We start from the raw sequence: 23722 nt of genomic DNA, 5'->3' as shown, positions 1-23722 counted from the left end.
AGTATATGCAGTATTATTTTACAATATACTGTACTTGATCTTTTTTACTCCTTCCACACATACACCTAGTGTCCTAATTTCAGTGTACAGTTGTGTGACTCTCTTAAAAGCAATAAAAAGTTTGCATAATGTGGTGGATTGCCGCAGAGAGCAAGGCTATCAGAAAGGAGGGGGTGCATTCCAGGAAGGGAAAGGAGACCAAAGACAACACAGCCCGCAGCGGGAGTGTGGGAAGCATAAGAGCTTCAAGATAGCCACTCCCTAGAATCTCCCAGGGTATATCCACTAAGGTATTGGGTATTGGGTATAGGGTATTGCAGTAGTATAGATTTAGTCTGACAGGATTCTGTCTATATGGTGTAAGCAAATAAAGGAACTTAACTCAACTGGACTGTTTCACCATTGTTCTTGGGTTGGGCCTGACACATAATAATTTGCCTTGAAAATCCATAAGCTTCTTTTGTAATTTTTTAAAGCAACAATTAATAATTTTCCGTAGGGAATGAACAATGACAAGGCTGAGCTCTGTATCTTTAGTCTTTGGTGACTTGATTTGTTCCTTTCTTGCAGAGATGGAAAGACATTTCTCTGTCTTGATTTGTAGCAAGAGAATGCAAAAGTGTGGCCCAGCAGAAAGATGATGGATGGATGGATGGATGGATGGATGGATGGATGGATGGATGGATGGAAGGAATGCCAAGGTTGAACATATTCTTTACTGCAAGGGGGAAAGTCACTTTTTCCAATATGTATAAACTGTGCAAACTGAACAAATATATATTTAATTGCACCTTTGGTGGTAAAGTGTCTCACCCTGATTGGCTGTGCTGCTGTAATGACAGGGAATATTTATGTTATGGCCCTTCCTGATGAGATAGACTCTGAATTGGAGGACCAGAATTTGACAGGCTTTGCCATTGCAACTCAGATATCTGTAGTTGAGGCTCAGAAAGAATACAACTGTTGGAAGATGAGTCTACCAGTTCTGAGCAGGCAGGTAATCAGCTATTTAGTGCAGAAGGCCAAGTCACCTAATGTAGAGCCCAAGATGGCAAAAAATCTCAACTCTTGCACACGCAGAAAGCTCAAGCGAGTAGAACAGAGACATTCAGTGAGGCTCCTTGAAAAAAAGCATGATTTAGGAAACGAGGCACACCCAAGTGTTTAAGTGCTATAAAAGAAGGGCTGTGGAGTCTTGCATTCCTATGCTGATGAAAGATTTATAGCTGCCATGAAGAATTCTGACCTAAGTCTAACCTCTTGCATCTGAAATTAGTAGCACAGGACAATTTACTAGGGGCATATATAAAATGGAAAAAACATTTTGTTTTGCACTTGGAAGAAAACAGTCACATTTGGAGCAGCTTGATTGTTTCATGTTTCAGTGAAACAAAACTCAAAATGTTTCAGGTGTTTTGTCCGTAGGAAAGAATGGGAATCTAAAACAAATTCCTTCCTCCCTTGTTTTTCACTTGAGGGTCACAAGAATAGATAGACAATCCATGATGACTGCTACTGGCCAGCCAGCTTGCAGAACAATTGGCCAAAGAGATTGTTTTTAAACCATTTGTAAAAAAAAATTGTGAACTATATGGAAGCAATTTGTTTCCTATGCTGGTGTTCACAGAATCTATTCTTTGCAGTTGCTAACTGAAAGGATGTGAGAAGAGATTAGGCTCTGCGTTGTTGTTTTTATATATAATTTTTATTGAAGAAAAATTGTGTACAGAATTAAACACTACAGAAACATAAAGAGAAAATTAGAAAAGAGAAAAAGATACAAAAAGATAGAAGGAAAAGTGAAAAACAGTAAAAATCAAAGAAAAAGAAAAAAATAGAAAAAGAAAAATATTTTAAAAAGCAACTTCCGATCTTCTTTGCAGCAGTTACAAACATGGTTAATACCATATTCTCCCCCCCAGGTTACATAACATGATTACCTTCTTCCTATAAACAACCCTTTTTAATCAGTAAATCCTGAAATCATGAACTCATTTTTGTCCATTTTCAGCAAAACGACCATAAAGGGTTTCCAGGCTAAAAGTATTGTTCTTCCCCTAATCAAACAGGTCAATTTAGCCATTTCAGCAAGCTCTACCATCACAGTCCACTCCTCCATTGTGGGTATTTCTGTATTTTTCCATCTTTGTGCATATAGTAGCCTCACTGCATTACCATATATAAAACTAATCATTCAGGAGCCTTTTCTAGTTGGCTATCCATAAGTCCTACTAAAAATGGCTCTGGTTTCAACTAAATATTAAGTTTTAAAATTCTCTGCCTCATTGTATATATTTGTATCCAGTATTTTTTTCTGTGTTGTTTTAAGAGAAGATGCTTAGCTCCCATATTCCTTCCAATTCCTCTTGCAGGGCAGGGCCAGGGCAGGGCAGGGCGATTGCCTAAAAGTCAGACAGCAAGCAGAAAATTTCAGACAGCCTGGTGATACAAATGGGGGTTCTTTGAAAAATGTTTTAAAGGAAATCCATTAATGTAGACTGCTTAAGCCTTGCAGACAGTCATCAACATTAACAATTTTAACTTATTTATTTGAGGGGCTGCCAAAGCCAAAAAAAAAAAAAGGCTGCTGTTTCTTGTTGGTGAATTGAGCTTCATAAACTGAATACAACTTCAGAGAAGAGAGGTCCCACCAGGAAGACACAAAACCCTTCTCTGCCTGACTACATCCTAAAACAGTCAGCAGCAGAGAACAAAAAAACAATCATAAGCCACAAACACATCCTTGCTTAGCAAAAGAAATTTTATTTTTACAATTGGTCAAGTGGACAGAGCTGAAGCAAACACACCAAACAATGCATTCAAATGGTTTTGCTATAAAATGTTCTATACAAGAACATGAACAGAGTATATATATACCCACCAGTCAGCAAAACTGAATCTGATAGTACTTGACAGGTTGGCCATCACATTTTGACCTAGTGTTGCTGACCATGAAGGCACAGTTGAGGTTGAATATGCATATAGAGCCCCCTCAACTTTGTTGTTCATGGCTGCATTCACCTTTGAGCTACATCCAGCAGTTAAGCATAAAGCAGCCCCTAAATACGTCTGGATTCTGGGTTAGGGAATCTGCTGAAGCTTAGACTGGCAGATGACGCCTCATTCTTGTTCCACTATTAGTGCATGTTGTAGGAGTCATAAGACACCTCTACCTCACATAATTTCCATCACTCCCTCCCTATATCACTAATACAGGGAGTACCACCTGCCCGCTGAAGTAGTGAATGAAATATTTAGGGGTAATTGGTGGAATAGGCCTCCTTGTATGATAGGTTCTACCAACCTCAAAGGCTGCTCATCTGAGAACCATGATCTGCATGATAGCATATGTCAGATCTGATGCCTTTGGACCATCCTGCTACTTGCACCTAATGACTACCTTGGTCATTATAAAATTACCTGGCTCTGCTTAGAGAAGGTGCCAACAGCATAGGTTCCCTACTGCTGCTACAGATAAGGAGTAGATGATGCCTAAGTAGATGTTTGAGCATCCCCAAGGTCAAAAGATGTTCAGTAGACTTCATCTTGCTGATCCATGCCTTGAAGTGGTATGGACTGGATTAAAGAGAGAGACAGTCCTGCTTCTCTTGAGCCTCACTGTTAGGGAAGTGGGCTTATTTAAAGACAAAATTCTGTTTAAAATTAAAATAAAGAACTGTATGTGTATGTGCATAGCAAACCTCAGTGTACTATCATTAGTAGTGTGCACGCAACAGCTAATTAGAAGAATTAAATTCCCCCCTGTAAGCAAGCCAGCCTTACTTGGAGTGGGAAGAGGGGGAGGTTGGTGCTGGAAAATATGGGACACATTTAAAACTCAAAAATAGGTTGAATTGAAAAGCAAGGAGAAATGAGGTGAAGAAATCCTCGTGTCTTTCTCCTTCCCTTTAATATTCCCCCCTGCACTGCTGTAAAACTAAAAATTTTTAAAAATGCATACTTAAGCTAAAATGGGATGGAAGAAATAGGGAATACAAGCAGGCCAAATATATAGTCCTCAACAGTGAGAGCAATCCAGTTGCAAGTGCCTTGCAGCAATTCCTGTTTTTTCTCTCTAGTCTCTTGCCAGTAATAGTCAGTTCCAGAATGGTTCCTTTAGTGCACTGTGTGCTCCTTAAATGCTTGCAGTTTTGCTCCAAAATTCCACCAGATTTCTCCACCTACCTTGAACCAATAGCAGTAGATATATGATGCTGTACTTGCCCAGGCAGGGACATTTTAAAGGTAGCACTTAGTTGCAAAAGAACATTCCATTCATGTTACCTAGAACAGCATGCAACACCTGAAAAAATGCTGTTCCAAAAAAGGGGCATTTTGTTTTTTATTGAGAGAAAAACAGCATGTTTTAATCCATGCTTAAAACACTCAGAGCTTGTGTTTTGTTCCAAGCTCAAAACACTCAAAACAGCTGCCTCTAGATCAGAACAATTTGTGCCCGGAATATGCCCCTAAACTTTACTTGCTTACTGAACTAAACAATTTTCAGCTCAGGGAAAGAAAATTATTTAGCATTGGAGTTAAAACCTCACTTTAGACAGGTAATAGATTAAGAAATGGTCATAGAGCATAGAAAGGAAAAGATCCTTGAGGCTCAAGACAACGTAGAGAGAATCTGAAGGAAGTACTCACAGATTGAGTTCTGAGAAATGAAGAAATGTAGCTCTGAGGAGACTCAGAAAGCAGGGCTGTAAATTGTTGGCAGGAGACAAAGTGGCAAGAGGTTTGCTTTTGCAAATGATTCTAACTTTGGAACTGCATATGTTGTTGAACTATAGCATTCACCATCCTCAGTCAACTTCTCCAGTGGTCAGGGATGGTGAGTATTGTAGTTCACAACATCTGGAGATCCAAAGTTATGAAAGGCTGATCTAAACCCTGATAAGAGGTTCTGCTACTTGTACCCACACTACAGAATGGTTGAAGGCTAAAATCTGCAGGGACATGTGAGTGTTGAGCTTTATATACACATTTGAATTAACCAGGCAGTTATTTCACAGCAGGCTTTTAGTCTGAGCTACTTTACTGTCAAGTTCTTTGGCAGCTGCCTGAAACCAAAGTAATTCTTTCCAAGCAAGCTTCTCACAGAGTCTTCTTTAGCATGATTTATTGAGATGAAGGGGATAGGGTTACAAGATTTCAGCAACTGAACTATTTCCCATTTAGAAAACAGTTTATCCAGTAATACATTAAGGTGTAGACCTTTTTTTAGTTTCTTTCTAGCAGCCTTCCTGTTATTCTTTGGGAGCTGGGTTTTTTCATTGATCATGGGAAAGCTTGCAGCTGGCCATTTACATAACTGTCTACTGAATCTTTATCAATGTGGGAACTAACCATAACATTTACTTAAATTCATTTTGTTTCTATTACCTCTGAAGAAGAGTTAAAAGCATGCATAGATAGAGAAGAAATCCATTTTGTTCCTCTGAAACAATTACTACTGTTGTTGTTATCCATGCTTTTTAAAATGTGTACTTGCAACCTGCAGGATAAAAGCTTATAAAATAAAAATGAAAGCAAAAATAACATTGCAGGAATAATTATTTGTGTTTAGCTATTTCTCTGTTGCCTTTCTTTGGTAGCATAGCACACTTGCAGAATATATAGTCTTGTACATACCAGAAGGTGCATCTTGTTTTCTCCCAAGTGGACACAGGAACACATCTATCTATCCTCCCCCACTCAGGGAGAACTTTCTAGGTGCTGGGATTCTAGTCTTCCCTTTCATCCTTCCTTATGCTCTACCTTTTTTTCCCCCCCTCCAACCAGAGCTGGTGAATTGTTAAGGCCAAGAGACCCTCCATGGATTGCATTGGTCCAGGCAGAGCCCAAGAAGAAGCTGGCTCCTCTCCCACCAAGCAGTAGCAAGGAAAGCTCACCAGCGGCCTTGGAAGAGGATGAAGGTAGAGAAGAAGGAGGAAAAACACACGTCAGAGAAGACAGGCCTGTTCTGGAGGAGCCAAAGCCTTATAACCCCTTTGAAGATGAAGAGGATGAGAAGGAAGTTGTCATACCACAGAACATGCAAAAGCAAGAGCAAAGGGAGGGCAATGGTGGTTCCAAGCCTGCTCATCCCTGGTACGGCATTACTCCCACAAGCAGCCCCAAGACAAAGAAACGACCAGCTCCAAGAGCACCCAGTGCCTCCCCACTTGGTGAGTTTCTTCAGCTTGCTTTAGAATGGAAAAAATGCCTCTGGATATATATCCTGACTTATCCAGCATGTAAATGCCTTCTTCTTTTCACAATATGGGTCACAGATGATTTGACCTTTCAGTTGCATCCAAAACAAATGCAGTTATCTAGTCCTCCTCCAGTTATTTTTGAAGGACTAAGGAAATGGCAGAGAGCTCTTATTGAAAATTTTCTCCCCTCTCCTCCATTTCTGTTCTGATCCTTAGTGAAGGACCTTTAAGATGAGAGCTTCCCCTCCATCATTCAGTCTTGAAAATTTGTTTCCATTCTTCGCCTAAGGACAAGATGTTGGGTGCCATATTATCTCTGCTACATCCACTTTTTTCCTCCTATTTTTTTTAAAGGTGTGTTATGCATGAAGCCTGACTGATCTGCAGCTTGAAGACTGGGAAGGATTTGCCTAGATTTTTTTTCTAGGCATTTTTCTTTCTTCCCTCTTCCCTCTGCTTTTACACACTATAATTTGGATGGCACATAGCAGTGGTGCTTGACCTGAATCTCAGGATCCTGTGCAGTCTTCAAAAACCTGAGGGGAACCCTTCCAACATTGCTGCTGAAATGTAACGTTATGCAGTAGAAGAGGGAAATTATTACATATCTTAATAATAAAATTAACTGAATATAACACATTTAATTTAAATTAAGAATTTAAATCTTTCCACCAACTTTTTTGCCCAGGCCCCATCTACTTTTGGAATGGGGTTTCTGGAGCATAGTCTTTGTTTTGGAAAAGGTTGCACATCCTTGACTTAAGACCAGTGGGACAAAAGGGTGGGGGCTTGAGGCATGGTTCTCTTCTCTCACTAGGGTTTACACTACAGGACTTCCATTTTTAAATGGACCTGACTAGCCAAAAGGTTCTTCATACTACCTCCAAACTCTGTCTTTCCTATTACAGCTCACCATCCCATCTCCAGGCTTTCTCACTCAGAGCCATCTTCTTCCACGCCGTCCCCAGCCCTCAGCTTGGAGAGTATCACATCTGAGTGTTTGGCCAAGGCTGCTGATAACCTGGATGATGCCTCTGTGCCAAAGAGCTCCTCTGAGCCTACAGTCCATGCTCCAGCTGCTTCCATCCTTTCCCACTCGGACTCCCCACTTATCAGTGTCCCTTCTGGCGAGGGCCCTGCAGTTCTGCCCGGCTGTTCTACTGATTCCTCCTTATCATCATCCAGTGATTTGACTGGCTATGGCGATGAGGCACAAGGTGGACATTTACAGACTGCCAGAAGTTGCTCAGCTGGGAACTTGAAAACCAGCCCTGGGCAAGTCTCTCCTAAGCCTCCAGCTGGAGCTACTCCCACACCCATCCTCTTGGCATCAGATTTCAGCAGCGGGTCTGCCAGGAACTCTCCTTCACCCAAAGCACAGCCAAAGGTAGGTTGGAGGCATATGTGGAAGTTGTCTGTCCTTCCCTTCCCTTCCCTTCCCTTCCCTTCCCTTCCCTTCCCTTCCCTTCCCTTCCCTTCCCTTCCCTTCCCTTCCCTTCCCTTCCCTTCCCTTCCCTTCCCTTCCCTTCCCTTCCCTTCCCTTCCCTTCCCTTCCCTTCCCTTCCCTTCCTATCCCATCTGTTCCTCCCTACAAAAGCTGTACATCATCATGCATTTCTTTCCAGGAAACGTACGGGATTTGTTGTCTATAAAGCATTCAGTCAGTTCCATCTTCGTCCATGAAATACTTTTTTGGTCTCTTGACATCACTTAGTCAGGGTCAATGGTGTTTGGTTAGGAAGTTCTGTTCAGAGGTAGTTGTGAAGGATGTAGGTTCTAAATGTTTTATTAATTATGGCATAAATGACAAAACTGGCCATTTTTAAAATTCTTATTCTGTTTGCTTTTCATCACAAACTGGTTTTCTGCAGAGGATTAAGGAACTGGGCTGATTTGGAGAGTAAAATTTGGTCTCACTTAGATTGTTGAGGATACACTTGACACTGCCTTCACCAAGAAGTTCATTTTATTTGCTTCCAAATTATTTCCCCTAAATAATAATGGGACAAATTATGTAAACTAGAGGAGACAAAGTCTTCCCTACAGAGAAGGACCATAGCTCAATAGTGGAGCACATGCTTTGCATACTAAGGATTGTATTTTCTGGTAGGGCTGGGAAAATCCAACATAACACCTGGGAAAACCAGTCAGTGATAATAAAACTGAACTAGATGGACCAATGTTCCTGTAAGTAATGGTACTTTTAGGTCTTTGTGCAGTGATTCCATACCATCTTAAGAAAGAGTCTGTATCTCTTACTTAAGAGAAACAAACAAACCAAAGACATTGCTCAACCATTCAGTCCCGGAACCAAATTCTGCTGTCCAAATTCAATCTACCATTCAATTAAATGGGAGGGCTAGAAGAACTTTAGTCTTAAATTTTGATAAGAAGTTGCCAGTTAGATTGTAAAAGATGGATTAGACAAGTGCAACTTCCTACAATTGTTCTTGGTTCTTAATGGTGACAGAAAATGCTGTCTAATTCTTCAGTACGTCCACAGTGTTTGTGACTTCTTATATAGCACCTGATTTTCCTTTCTCAGAAATCTCATACTGATCTTGATGTAAAAAGACCTGGACAAGACACTCATTTGTGGCTAGTTGACCTGGAGGGAAGAATTCCTCACTTTTTGAAGGAGAGACACTCTTTGGCTATGCATTTGGAATGTTTCCATTAAAGAACGAAGGTGAAACACAGAATCATCCCTTGGCTCATAAGATGAGTTTTTATATACTGTTTTATGTGTTTGTACCTAGTCATCCTGTAAAGAGAATCCCTTCAACCGGAAGCCATCACCAGCTGCTTCCCCCTCTGTTAAGAAAGCTTCAAAGGGACCCAAACCAGCAAGGCCTCCTGCTCCTGGACATGGTTTCCCATTGATCAAACGGAAGGTAATTAGGATTGGGGAAAAATGGGGGAGTACTTCTGCATGGTGTTTTTTGAACTTCTATTTTTTACAGATGTTGGAGGAGGGTTACTAACCTCTAAAAGAGGGGTAGAATACTAAGGTAACTTTCCCCATCTTGGACATCCTTCAGATCATCTTCATTTCCCAGAATTTTCATCAATGGTCATTGTGGGTGGCAAATTTTGGGAGCTGAACTCCACACATCTGAAAGGGGCCCAGCATAAGAAGGCTGCTAAGAGATGCTGTAAGGAAGTGCTATTCCTATGTAATGATAGTGGCTTCTTCTGAAAGCTGCATTACAGTAAAAGTCACTGTCTCAGGTTCTAAAATTGTGGCCCTGGAACTTGGCTTGAAACATTCCAATCTCCAATTCCCTTTTTGTAATGATTTCCACATATTGTTATTGCCATAGTCAAAATTAGAGTTGCATGCATAAATTTAGGCATACTTGGTCAAATTGTATATTTCAGTGAATCCCTAAGTGAACAGAGGTTATATAGAGAGTAAGGAAGATGACCTTGATGGAGATGTGCAGGGTCTGTTGCCTTGACAAAAGGGGTTGAAACATTTTTAAAGCCAAAAATGAGATAACATCGGAAGCAGCTCAGGCAGACACCTCCCTGATTCACTGGAGTATAAGAAGGGGGAGGGAGAGAACAATCAGACTTGCAAGATTCCGGTATTATAGCCAATCTCAGTAAGCTTTAACTTTCTTGTGGAATTGATTTCCTGGTCTGGTCTACCTAGTGGCGCTGACAGGTTACCACAATCCCTACATGATTCATAGTTAAACATGATGTCTTTCTGAAAATGTGAATGCTTACTTACTATTTATGTACAGTTATTTACAGATGCAACATTTAAAAACAGTGAATATTACAGATATAGAAGTTTGGACACCCTTCCAGTTGATTCAGCATTATATTTTTAACTATAAAGTTGTTAGTAAAATCCCAAAGTTGATTGACTTGTAGGGCCTACTGTACAGTTGGCCAGATAAAGACAGGTGAACAAATACTTGAATCCTTCTAAACTCTCAGGTTGTGATTGCCTCTCTAAGCAGTTGTCTGAGTGTTTGAAAATAAAGATACAGTAATTCACTCTTACAAAGCTGGGAAAGACAGTTAAAAAAACAAGAACAATCGTATGAAATCACATCAATTTTATTACAGCCGTAAGGCCAGATACAATCAAAATATCTAATAATAGAAGTATAACCTTATTCTATTACATATTCTATAATAGAAAAACAATAGGTGTAATAGGTTCTAAAATAATTAAGAACAGATATACCAAAATAAATCAAATCAAATACTATTATAAGAAATTCCAAACCTAACTAATGGTGCAGCATATCTTACAGATAGTAGCACAAAACTGAGCAACTTGGGAGGATATTTTTGAGTCCTTGTCCAAAGGAAGTAACATTGAATAGAAATCACACTCCCTACCTGGAAATCACCACATGGGCATAACTGAAGGTGCATAGGGGTACCCTTAAAACATCCGAAAAGGACTACTGAGGGCAAAGCATCCAACCTGGCTAAGGTGAAATTTCAGAATTGCAATGTATGATGAATAGGAGGCTGGAACTAACCCTGTTGGAAGGAAATGATGGACCTAGGTGAGGCAAAGCCGGATAAAGAATTAACATTTACATCTAATGGGAAAAATTTGAAACGATGCTAAGTATGGTCTCATCTTAAATAGCAATAGTGGGATAGTAAACTGATTAAAAGATAGCAAAATCCACTTTTGGTTTTGAACAGTTGGAAGCCATTCAGTGGCACATAGATCTATCGGTCTGTATTGACAGTGAAGACGTTGCCCTAGGGAGGTTTCAGTTGCTCTCCTAGAATCCCAACGTCTAGTATTGAGACTGTTCAGGGAGATACCAAGAGCAGTCTGTTGTGTCTGAAGTGAATGGTTTAGCTTGCCGGGAATTTCGTATTTTGTATCCAGAAAGGTGTTAGCATATATAAAGTCACCACTATTTAGCTTGTCAGAGATAAGGATTTATTAATACAATCATTTGACAGTTGCACAGTTTTGTCAGTTTGTTTAACGACTTGCCCTTTATCAGAGCACATGCCGGGAATGTATTGCTTTGCTGGAGCTTCTGCATAAGCCTTATTGGGAATGGTAGGCCTGGCTTCGTATTTTTTGAACAAAAGCCTCAAAATCTTTTTTCAGCAAGTCCAGGTCATATTTTATAGCTGATAGCTGCATAAATAATGAGATAACAGTTTGTGCTGTAAGAAGGCATTGCTTTGCCATAAACTCCATTGAATTTTCCCATGGGAGCCTCTCCAAATTCTGATTTTTTATCTTATTTTTAAATATTTTTATTTCCCTTGAAGTTATCAGGTTAGCTAGCAAGTTGTTCTGGAGACATACAATGGGAGATCAGGAAGAAATCCAAATTTTTATTTAGCTCTTCTCTGACAGGTAGTGAGAGATCTAACAACTGTTGTTTTTCCAGTTTTGTTTGAAAGTCCCATTCAAGTGATTCAAGGGCTGCGAATTTGTTGGAGGTGGGAGGGAAATTCGTTTTACTTTCAGATTCCTTTTGTATAAAATGGTCTTACATCTTTGGTTGTTTAGCAGACTTTGATGAGGAGAGAGAGCCCAAACTGATGCCATGTCATTTCTTTCTTTTTCCCATGTTGTTCAAATCCACTTAGACTCTTTTGCTTGCACCTTTTGCCTCCATGATCGTCTCACCACAAAAAATTGTGAATACATTTAAAATAGTCTAATAAGTCCAGTAAAAATCTAATAAAATCTACAGAAACAATCATAATTCCCTTAGCAATTTCAATAGTGAGATAAATTGTTAAAAAATGGGAGTTACGTGTGCTATCAAGTTAGTTAGATAGTTCAACAAGTGATTTCTTCCATGGTCAGGAATGATGAAGCTGAGTTTATTAAAACTAGATATGAATAAAATAATATTTGCCTGGTAGTAGATTTGACTGACTTGAAAAAAGCAGAAAAAACTTTTAATAAAATCCACCAGCAGTATAGATATGTCAATTTAGCTAAATTAGCATTTTCCAAAGGATTTATAAAAATATATATGACCCCTAAAAATACAGTTGAGGTCAGTTTTTTTTAATCTATTTGTTTACTCTGTAAGGTATTAGAGATGTCCACTTTTTCCTCTAATTTTTGATATATGCTTAGAATCCTAAGCCTGTCCTATTAAACAGGATCCTATTATTTGTGGCTTTTTAAATATTTCATTAGAATTTTATTTTATGACCTCATATTTCGATTCTAGTCTTGATGCACTTGATTAAAGCATTTGGGCAAGTTGTAGGATACTCTTTTAATTGACCTGAACAGAGTTGATGCCAATAGGCAAGGATTTGTTTATCAACATCTTAAGAAGTTATAATTTTTGTACAGTATATGAACTGAATTTCTTAATAATTTAGCTATTCTTATTACATGTGATAATGATGAGTTTCTATAATTTCTACTTAAAGGATAATTATCATTTGCCTTTTGCCATATTTTGGCAATACTTAAAACTAGAACATTTGTTTATATTTTTATCAATAGTTTGAGCTTCAGAGACCCCTAAATAATTAGCACCAAATCTTATGAGACTAAAAAACCCACAATTAGACTTTATAGATACTTATTGATAAATTAGTTTGTTTTGCAAATAGTAAAGTCTGAATGAAACAAGGAATTGGAGATCCTCATTGTATCTAAGAGTGGGAGACTGTCTTAATGTCTGTATCAAAATATTCAATATACTACAGCTTATTCAACAACAACAACAACAAAAATCAGAATTATTAGGACTCCATTATGTTTGTAGAGAAAAGAGATGAGAAAATCCTACTGTTGGAGATACAGTGAGAATAATGCTTTAAAACGAACTTTTGCAGTATCCTAAAATTGTTTTACTCTGGAAACAAGTCATTGCACATATTATTCTGATTTTGAGACAGGTTTTATTATTTTTCGACATCCAGTATTTTTTTGGAATATCTAGTATTTTTTAATTACATGAAAATTGATGGCTGGACAACAGAAATTGATTCTCCGCACCTTTGTTATTGCTATAATTCTTCAATGTTAGAAAGATAAATTTGTGGCCCCAGTTACCCAGAAGATTGAAAACTTGATGTTATTTGCAACTTATGAATGAGTTGCTTACAGAGGTAGACTATACAGTATATGGTGATATTATGATTATTATTAAATATAGTTATCCTTTATCAAAACACGTGTGATATACACACGTGCACACATGCACACACACACACACGTAGTCTTCACTTAATACTACAATTGGGACCAGTAACTCTGTTGCTAAGTCACATAGTCATTAAGTGAAACATTACGTGACTGCACCTGCCTTATGACGTCAGTTCCACTGTGGTTGTTAAGTGAATCACCACAGGTTGTTAAGCACAATGTCATGTGACCACGCCTTGCGATTTACTGACAGCTTCCCTATTGACTTTGCTTGTTGGAAGCTGGCTGTGAAGGTCGCAAATGATGATCATGTGACCGTGAGATGCTGCAACAGTCATAAAGGTGCACTGGTTGCCAAGTGCCTGAATCGCGATCACGTAACTGTGGGGACAGTGGGACTGCCATAAGTTCGGTCGTAAACTTACTTTTTCAGTGCCATCGTAAATTTGAAGAGTCGCTACACAGGGCAATTGTTAATTGAGGACTACCTGTGTGTGTGTGTCTATTTGTGTGTATGTGTGTGTGTGTATGTGTAGGCATGCGTGTGTGCATGTGTGTCTATATATATATATATATATATATATATATATATACACACACACACACACACACACACACACACATACACATACATATACATATACATACATACATACATATATATATCCATCTACATATAGACAATGCCTGTTATTAGGCAAGAAGTCAGAAGGAATTTGGTATGGGGCATCTTCTGCCAAGTTCTGTCCTGCTTTTTGCCTCATTGTCAGTAACTGTATTTCCCTCTGCCTACTCTGGAACCAGCTGATACTTTCCATAAATCTTGTTTGGAATAAAATATATGCTTCCTTTTTCTTTCTTTTTTATAGGTTCAGTCAGACCAGTATGTTCCAGTGGAGGATATTTATGGTGAGATGGATAGCATTGAGCAGCAGCTGGATGAGTTAGAGCACCGAGGAGTTGAGCTGGAAAGAAAACTCCGTAGCATAGAGAATGGTAGGATAGCTGATGCTACTCATGAGGCTGGACAAGGAAAGGAAACGTGTCTTTCTGACCTCACTCTGTCCCTGTCTCTAACTGGCAGATGTCCCTGAAGATGGTTTACTGGTAGATTGGTTTAAGCTGATTCATGAGAAGCATATGCTGGTGCGTCGGGAGTCTGAACTTATCTATATGTGAGTACAAATAATTGACTTAAGCTGCAATCCCAAACATGCTTACTAATGAGCAAATCTACTGAGTTCAGTGAGATTTACTCTTGAATAAATATGCTATGAATTACATTTATTAGGTGGCAAGAAATCCAAAGGAGTCTGGTAGTACTTTTCCCAACTAATAAATTTTATTAAAAGTCATTAAGTATCCATAAGTTGCAGCTCACTTCATTTATGCATCTGATGATGTGAGCTGCAGCTCATGAAAGTTTATGTCGTAATAAAATTTATTAGTCAGAATAAATGCTACCACGTGCCTTTGGATTTTTTGCCACTATAGACTAATGTGACTCTCCTTCTACAGCGCCTACAGCGAGAAGCAATTTATTAGGTTGGTAGTTTGCTGCATATGGGGCACAGAACGGAAGCAAAATGGGCCAGCATTTTTTTTTTCATTTACTTATATTCCACAGATAGCCCTGGAAAATTCTGAAAGAACCTTTGAGAAATATAATCAGAAATAAAGTCAAATATAGTACAGAAATAGAAGTTACTTAACAGAATCAGGATGATTCAGGAAGCATTTCTTGTCTGGGCTCTTACCAAGATCTTCCGAGCTGAAAAAGTAGAACTGAACAATTTGATGCAATTTAGCCCATCACACCTGTACCTGATACTTTCTCAGCCCATGATGGAAGCACTCTTTCATTGTTAAGGAACTTTCCTGCCAAACTCCTTTGTGGCACCAGATATTGAATTGGCTTTCCCTTCTGTAGACAGTCCTGAAGGCTATTCCATACAAGTGAATGCTTGTCCACCAAATTCAGTATTGTTTCAAAGTGGTCAGTTGATTATCTGTGGGAAGCTCAGAAGCCCAGATATATGAGCATAAAACATTCAAAGTAGTTCTTTTGACCTTTGGAAAAGTGATCTACCTGAATTTCATTAAGTTCGCAATAGCAGCAAATTCTGTAATGACAGCAGAAGTGCAAATATGGGGACAGCTATAGCAGTATCTTTCTTACATAGCAGAATTTGTGTAAACATGCAGGGGGGGAAAGCATATTTTCTTTTACTGCAGGTTTGAGAGAGCTATGTTGGTCCTTAAAGATGGTATATCAGTTTTTACAATAATTAAGAAAATAATACATGCTCTGTTTCTTCTTTGAGTTTTAAGCAGCAGAACCTGGAGCAGCGTCAAGCTGATGTGGAGTATGAACTGCGATGTCTTCTCAATAAACCTGGCAAGTCTCAAAGGGCGTTGGCCTGCTGTTTGTTTTTTTAATTATCTTAAGTGAAACATGTTGTAGCTTTAGGAAATTATTTAAATCGTAAGCATCTGTTCTTTCACTGGGCTTGGCTCTTCCCTAATCCAGTATTGTCATGCATGGGCTCTGCTGGCTGGAGATGAGGAGAGTTATAGTTTAACACATCTGGGGGGAATTACATGGAGGAAGACTGAGCTGCACTTATGCTTTTTTGTGTTTTTTTGTTTCAACATATCTTGGCTGCCAGCAGGGAGTACTGTTCTATAAAAGGAGAGGCTCTGTTTCTACCAGCAGCTTTTGTGCATGCACTATATTCCTGTCCTAATAGCAAGAATCCAACAAAAGAGAAACTCCAAAAGTAGACTAAAAGTGTAATGACCTGTTGAAAGATGTCAGAACTTACTGATTCATGAATGGATTCAAATGTGTATTGATCCTTTAACAGAAATAATAATAATGATAACGATAATAATAATAATATCATCATCATCCAGTCTAAACATCTGGCTGACTGTGTGACCAACCATCATAATGCCCAAACAACAGAGGAACAAAAAATCGGCTTCTAACTGACAAGATGGTTTGGAAAACTGCAAGAGAAGGAAGACCAACTTGAATGTAGCTTGGATTGATTACAAGAAGGCATTTGACTCCCTGCCACATGATTGGAGAATCAAGTGCCTAGAAATAACAGGAGTCAATAGAAACATCAGAAACTTTGTGCAACGATCAGTGGCACAGTGGAAGACACAGTTGCTGGTCAATGGTGATAGACTGGGAAACATTAATATCAAGAGAAGAATTTTTCAAGGAGACTCACCACTACTGGTTGTCATTGTATTGATTCCTCTGCCAACAATACTGAACAAGTCAGGCCATGGCTAACAGCCATCAAAAACATCTGCCACGCTATCCCACCTCCTTTACGTGGACAATCTGAAGCTGTATGGAAAAACACCTTCTGAAATAGAATTGCTGCTCAACATTGTCTGAAAATGCAGCCAAGACATTGCAGTGGAGTTTGGACTAGACAAATGTGCCACCCTTACCATCAGCAGGGGAAAAAACAGTGAAAACTGAAGGAATCAAGATGCCCTATGGAAATAACATCAAGAGTCTGGATGAAAAAGATCACTACAAATACCTGGGCATCCTTCAAGCTGACAACATCAAGCACACTGAAGTCAAGAAGAAGGTTAGGAGTAAATACCTCCTGAAAGTGAAAAAGATCTTAAAGTCCAAACTCAGTGGAGGAAATACCATCCTCCAATTGCCTTAATTTACACCTGGGCAATTCCAGTCATTAGATACACAGCTGGAATAGTGGACTAGACTCAAGCAGAACTAGAAACCCTTGATAGGAAGACCAGAAAAATAATGACAATGAATCATGCCCTCCATCCATGAAGCAACATCAATAGACTCTACTTACCAAGGAGCATAGGTGGGAGTGGAATGTTGCAAGTACACCAGACAATTGAAGAAGAAAAAACGGCATTGGAAAAATATCTGAAGGCTAGTGAAGAAGATGCACTGAAACTAGTACACCATGAAGGCTTACTGAATATCAAAGAGACCAGACTGGCTTATAAGAAAGACCAAATGAAGAACAGAAGAGACATGGCAAGACAAAGTATTACATGGCCAGTACACAAAAAAACTAGCAGGCAAAGCAGATAACAACAAGACCTGCTAATAGCTACGAGCAGGAAAGTTGAAGAAAGAGAGAGAGGGGCTAATTCTGGCAGCATAAGACCAACCCTTAATAACAAATGCATGCAAAGTCAGAATCAAGAAGACAGCAACAAACAGCAAATGGCACCTCTGCAAAGAAGCTGAAGAAACAGTGGACCACTTAATCAGCTGCTGCAAAAAGATTGCACAGACTCACTACAAACAACAGCATGACAAAGTAGCAACAACGGTGCATTGGAATATCTGCAAGAAATACCATTTGCCTGCAAGCAAAAACTGGTGGGACCACGAAACAGACAAAGTAATAGAAAATGAAAAAGCTAAAGTGCTCTGGGACTTCAGAATTTAAACAGACAAGCACCTACCAAATAACACCCCAGACTTAACAACTGTTGTTAAGAAAGACAAAAAAGTCTGGATAGTGGACATTGCAATACCTGAAGACAGGAGAATAGAAGAGAAAGAAATAGAGAAAATCACAACATATAAAGACCTGCAAATAAAAGTAGAATGATTATGGCAGAAGAAAGCAAAGATAGTACCAATAGTTATAAGCACCTTGGGTGCAATCCCAAAACATCTGGAGCACCACTTGAACACCATCAGCATTGACAAAATCACCATCAGTCAATTGCAAAAGGCAGCTTTACTTGGAATAGCTTACATCCTACAATGATACCTTTAACATCATCAGGCAACATCATCTGCCTATCCCAGGTCCTTGGGAAGGACTTGATAGGTGGATAAAAATGCCAAATTCAGTCTAAACATCTGGCTGACTGTGCAGCCAACCATAATAATAATAATAATAATAATAATAATAATAATAATAATTTTATCCTGCCTTTTTAATATATTTTTGGTCAACTCACTGTTCATTCTCAGGCAAGAAAGTCAATGGCACATAAATATATGAACCTGCCTAGTATTAACTGATTGGCCTAACCAATCTAGTATAATTTGTTCTGATGGCCAGTGGATTTCCATAGAATCCTGGTGCTGTGTTTAGAAGAGGCCATTGTTTCTGGATAGCAAGATAGAAAAGCAAATTGCCCAGCCTTTCATATATTCTCAACACTTTATAGTATGTAGTAAAGAAGATGATATTGAGGGTCAAAAGCACTTTTCTCCTGTAACATTTCATAGAGCATAAGTTGTGTTTATTATATATAACTCGTTTCTCCCTTTCCTTCTGTTGGGTGCTAGAGAAAGACTGGACAGATGACGACCGGGTCAGGGAGAAGGTATTGATGCAAGAGCTTGTGACCATTATTGAACAACGGAATGCCATTGTAAACAGTCTGGATGAGGATCGGCAAAGGTAGCAGAAGGAAAAGCAAATGGCTGTAGTTTGTGGTTAATTGTAAATAACAGGCCTGGGAAATGTTGATTGTAGCACTGCAAAGCATAATTGCATATGTGACTCTTACCATTAATTCTTTGATAAGCAAAGCCAAGTGGTGCTAGTGCCTTGGGCAAAAGGGTAGTGTGTTAGTATATAGGAGAGGAGTGAGCGATCTGCAGCTCCAGGAGTCCCCTGCCACCATTGCCTACCATTTCAAGAAAGGATATATGCAGAAATTATAGTGAATGCCCTAAAATGGATTTAACACAATTAAAAACTCAAAAGAAAAAAAATCCAAACTCAGTAAAAAAAATTGAAAACCCAAGCACACATGCATGTTGTGATGCATTTTCCCCATTGTAGGCCTTTACCCACTTGAAAAATGTTAAATGCAGACCTTGGACACCAAATAGTAGCTCATCTCTGGTTTACGAGCATGATCGTTGTTCTAATCAGCTTCACTTTGGCTAAGTTGACTAAAACAGAATCTTGTTCTTTTGCTTGTTTTGCCAGGGAGGAAGAGGAGGATAAAATGTTGGAAGCCATGATTAAAAAGAAAGGTAAGAGAGGAATGAGGTCCAGTAATTAAAACTTCCCCAGTCTCGAATACAGTTGCTGTTGGCAGAATTTTCCACTGACATTGCTGCTCAATTGCTAGTTAAATCTGTTTGTCTCTACCCATACCAACCTCAGTTCTATCCTGACAAAAGCGTAATTGTATAATTAGATATAAAATACAAACCAAATACATCTGTGTAACTTATCTTATTTTCCACCAGTGTACAGATACAACTGTTTGTTTAATGATGGTTCGAAGTTACGATGGCCTTGGAAAAAGTGCTTTACAACCTGTACTCGCATTTACAACCATTGCAAACCATCGCACCAATCCTCATGGTCATGTGATCGCGATTTGTGACTTTTTTACAACGGTCATTAAGCGAATCACTGCAGTTAATTGAATCACATGGTTGTTAAGCGAATTCCAGCAAAAAACATCCATTGGGGAAACTGGAATTGCTTACAGACCACATGATTTGCTTAACGACCACAGTGATTTGCTTAGCAGCCATTGTAAAAATAGTTGTAAAATTGGGTCCAGTCTCATGGTCACTCACTTAACAACCACCCCACTTAATGACCAATTTTATGGTCCCTATTGTGGTCATTAAGCAAAGACCACCTGTATGTTATCAGTAAAGTGTACTTGCTTCTTGCAGATAGGAGGAATACAGTGGTACCCCAGTTCACGAACTGAATTCGATCCATGACTCTGGTCGCCAACCGATTTTGGTCGCCAACCGAATCAAATTTTCCCATAAGGTTCAATGTAAATAAGGTTAATCTATTCTGAACCATATGTATTTTTTTAAAAACCACAAAAATATGAAACAAAGTACAGTACAGTATGAAGAGAGTGAATGCTAACCTTGCTTGAGGCGACTTCTGGCATGGAGGACAGGAAGGCGGGTGGGGAGGCGGTTACTGTTTGGAGGGAGAGTCCCCCTCGCCTACAGGAAGCCACGACCATGTGTCACGGCAGGGAAAATGGCTGCGGATCCGCGAACGGAAGCAAAATTTTGCAAACGGTGCTGTTCGTGAACCGAATTGTTCGTGAACAGAAGCATTTGTGAACCGAGGTATTAGTGTATTAGGAGTGGGGAATATAAAGTGATTTGTCTCCATCCCAAATTGATTGGCAATATGTGATGTCGACACACTTCTCTGTTGTTAGGGAACATCTTTGCCAAAAAGGGCAGCACATTTGCTACCATGGACCAAAGGGCAGGGAAGTTATGCTGGCTTAGCTTCCTTCCTTTTGCAAGCACAAGGAACAGCAAATCCCTTTCATGTTAGGGATGAAAGAAGGCTGTGCCCGTTTCCTCCCAGAAGTGAAAGGAGGAGGTAAATTGAGGCATTGTACCAATGAATCCAAATCTGCCTTTCTCCCCCTGTGCCAGTAGAGGAGAGGGTAATCCCCCCTTTTCTTTGAAGCAAATACTTCAAGGAGAGAATGCAAGCCATGAAAAATTTTCAGGGACATACACTTGGTTTTGCTATTTAATACTGATCTTGCTAACTATGGAGCAGAAACAATTACAAGGCATAGAAGCCCTGCCCCAGAATATTGGAAATCCAGGCTCCTTCATAAATTGAGATTTTAATATATTTTCAAAACTTTTTCACAGTCATAAAAGCTAGAAACTTGCTCTGTAACAAGAACAATTCCTCTCAGGCACTTGAATTCAGTGTCAAGAGAATATTATCTCTTCCTCATCCTCCATGCACGCTGCCTGGGATTAATTCTGAGCATACTGTAATAATTCCAAACTCAGATTCTATCTTCATTCTCAGAGTGATGCAGATTTATTTATTTCAGGCATTCAATAATGCATGAAACAAGTTCAGTGTATGTGCACTCTTAATTTTCCAACTGAAAATCTTCCTTTCTTAATCCAATACAGGAGGGAAAAAATCTGAACACAACTGCAAATTCTGTAAACTTTGCTGGCCCTGATTGCAGAATGATCTAAGTTTTAGAAAACTTGCAGATAAACAGAAATCTGTTTATCTGCATTTGAATTAAACATTCAAAACTTGTACATGGATTTATGTTCTTAGATAATATCCATGCATAAGTTTTGAATGTTATAGTCACTAAATGTAGAATTTACATTCTACAGAATAATGATATTGAGGCATTTTCTGGATGTATTGCTTAAGCATCTGTATTCTAAGAAAGCCCTTCTACATATGTAGGTAAGACCTTAGGTTGGTTCAGTGCTTGTGAGGTAAGCCTAGGAAGGAACTGTTTCTGAAAACCAAGAGCTTCACAATTTTGTTCAGTTAGGCAAAGACAGATCAGGGGTCTGACTGGTTCTAAGGGAGGATCTTATGCTCCTAATCTCCCCTTCCCCTCTTCATTGCATTCCACTAATCCTAACTCTTTCTCTCTCCAGAATTTCACAAGGACTATGAGGCTGATAGCAAGAAAAAAGGGAAATTCAAACCAATGAAAGTGCTGAAGTTACTTGGAAATAAACATGAGTCGAAAAGCAGATCCCCCAAGGAAAAAAGCTAAAGCAGGTGGCAACTAGAAGAATGAGGAGGGCTGCTAGCCTCTTTGATTGCTCAGTCCCATTTAGCTGGGCATCTGGCAAGTAGGATGGCTTCCTGCTTTTGCCCATTTTTAAAAAAGTTGTGCCTTGCCATACACCAAAGCTGGCTTTTTCTTGGAAAAACTCAACCAACTTCCAGTAACAGGAGCTCATTTGCCTAGTAAAGGGGGAAGTATGGCAAGTCCTATGAGCACGTTACAGAGGGACAGACCTGGAGGAAGAAGCTGTTTGCCATTTGCTGCTTCAAGGTAGGGATGGGAGTGGACAAATGAAATAGCTTTAGACTTCCTCAGTTGTGCACCTATTATGATTAAAAGTTCCAAACAGTCAAGGATATGGTGTCTGTGGGGAAAGTTGCACTAATTGTCCTCCTTCTTTAACTGTGATAGTCACGTGTGCCTCATAGCTCTCTTTGTGGAGAAGGAAGAGAATCCCCATTGCAGTTTGGGAGCCCCTGGTTATCTCTTCTGAATTCCTTTTCTTATTCTTCTCCCCCTCTTTGATCATTCAAAAATGTTTGGGCTTTCAGGGCAAATTTTTGTTGTTGTTGTTGGCTTAAATTTTTAAAACTACATTGACCACAGACAACTCTGTATCATAAAGGCCTGTAAAAACAGCCAAAAATCTAACCAATGCTCTATTTCTAGAAGACTTCTCTGCCACCAAAGGAGATAACTATGCTGTGAATACCAATTCTCTTGGCAACCATTTAACAAACCACAGAGGAAAGGCTAAGATAGCTTTGGCCTCTGTAATATGTCAGACTGCAATTCCCAGCATGACCAACCATGCTGTCAGAGGGTGACATTTGTGCAGGTGTGAATGGGAAACACACTGGACCTTTTTAACCCTCTTAGTTGCTGCTGCTGCTACTTATATCCATCATACTCCTCAGGGGACACAGCAGGCTGGGGAAGATAACTCATTCCCTGCCAAACATTAGGGGCAGAAGAGGATGTCAAGCTGTATTCAACATCAACAAAGTACCACTGTAGTTCATTTCTTAGCCCCTCCCCCCCCCCACGTTTTATGTGCATGTTTTCTTTTTCTATGAGTGCAAAAGATCTTTTTAATTTTTGTAGCCAAACTCCCACCCCTCTATCTGACTTTCAGCTTTGTTTTAGTTTTGTGTATGTATGAGTTCAGAGGGGAGACATGTCTTTTTTCTCTTCTGGCTTCTCTGACTTGAGGGACTATTTATTGAGATATTTGTTTGGTCTGAGTTAAATACTGATAGTATCGTAGGTGTTGGTTTTGAGTTCTTATTAGCAAATTGCTGTGCTGCTTTATTCAAATGTGATGAATTGGTGAACAGTCCTTGGCTGTGATATTCAGCCTGGAGTGCCCTCTCTAACCTGGAGCCCTCCAGATGTGTTATACTATCATTTCCATCTTGTCAGCCAGTATGACATGTTAATGCTAGTTGGGGATGATGGATAATTCAACACATCTAGAAAGCAACAGTTAGGGAAAGCCTGGTACGGTATAGACCATTCCAAAACGGAACTGAATTCATTGGTGGTGTCAGCTCTGATTGGGACCACCTTCTCAGCCTCTAGAAGTGGACGGCAGCCACCATCAGATTCCTGCTCTCAGCTACAAGATCGTCCAATGCGGAACTCTCCCTTCTATAAAGCAAAACTAGTCAATCTTTTAAAATGTCATCAGATACATTCCATCAGAAATCACCAGATTCTAGTGAACATAATTACACTATGTTAACTGCAACCCCCACTGATGGGCACAGATGAAATCAATAATAAAACCAATAAAACCATCGTATTTTGTATCTGTTGTGTTTGTTTCTATATT

At 39.3% G+C, this 23722-nt stretch overlaps 1 protein-coding gene across 2 annotated transcripts in view; it reads left to right on the top strand.

Moving 5' to 3' along the window:
- Positions 1-23689, top strand: part of MICALL1 (MICAL like 1) — a 43918-nt gene extending 20229 nt beyond the window's left edge. For both annotated transcript variants that reach the window (XM_007434403.3, XM_088141044.1), the window contains 9 exons: positions 5788-6173; positions 7112-7590; positions 8963-9097; positions 14199-14325; positions 14414-14504; positions 15654-15727; positions 18653-18767; positions 19305-19351; positions 21752-23689. In XM_007434403.3, coding sequence (XP_007434465.1) covers positions 5788-6173; positions 7112-7590; positions 8963-9097; positions 14199-14325; positions 14414-14504; positions 15654-15727; positions 18653-18767; positions 19305-19351; positions 21752-21873 — 1576 coding nt within the window. In that variant the 3' untranslated portion in view covers positions 21874-23689. The remainder of the gene's footprint in view (positions 1-5787; positions 6174-7111; positions 7591-8962; positions 9098-14198; positions 14326-14413; positions 14505-15653; positions 15728-18652; positions 18768-19304; positions 19352-21751) is intronic.
- The last annotated feature ends 33 nt before the right edge of the window (positions 23690-23722 follow it).

The sequence above is a fragment of the Python bivittatus genome, unplaced genomic scaffold, assembly GCF_059951505.1.
Source record: "Python bivittatus isolate LINGU-HERP-01145 unplaced genomic scaffold, Pbiv_v1 ctg000330_np1212, whole genome shotgun sequence".
Taxonomy (NCBI): Eukaryota; Metazoa; Chordata; class Lepidosauria; order Squamata; family Pythonidae; genus Python; species Python bivittatus.
Note: the sequence above shows the minus strand (reverse complement) of the source record. Positions and strands in the feature narration are given on the sequence as shown.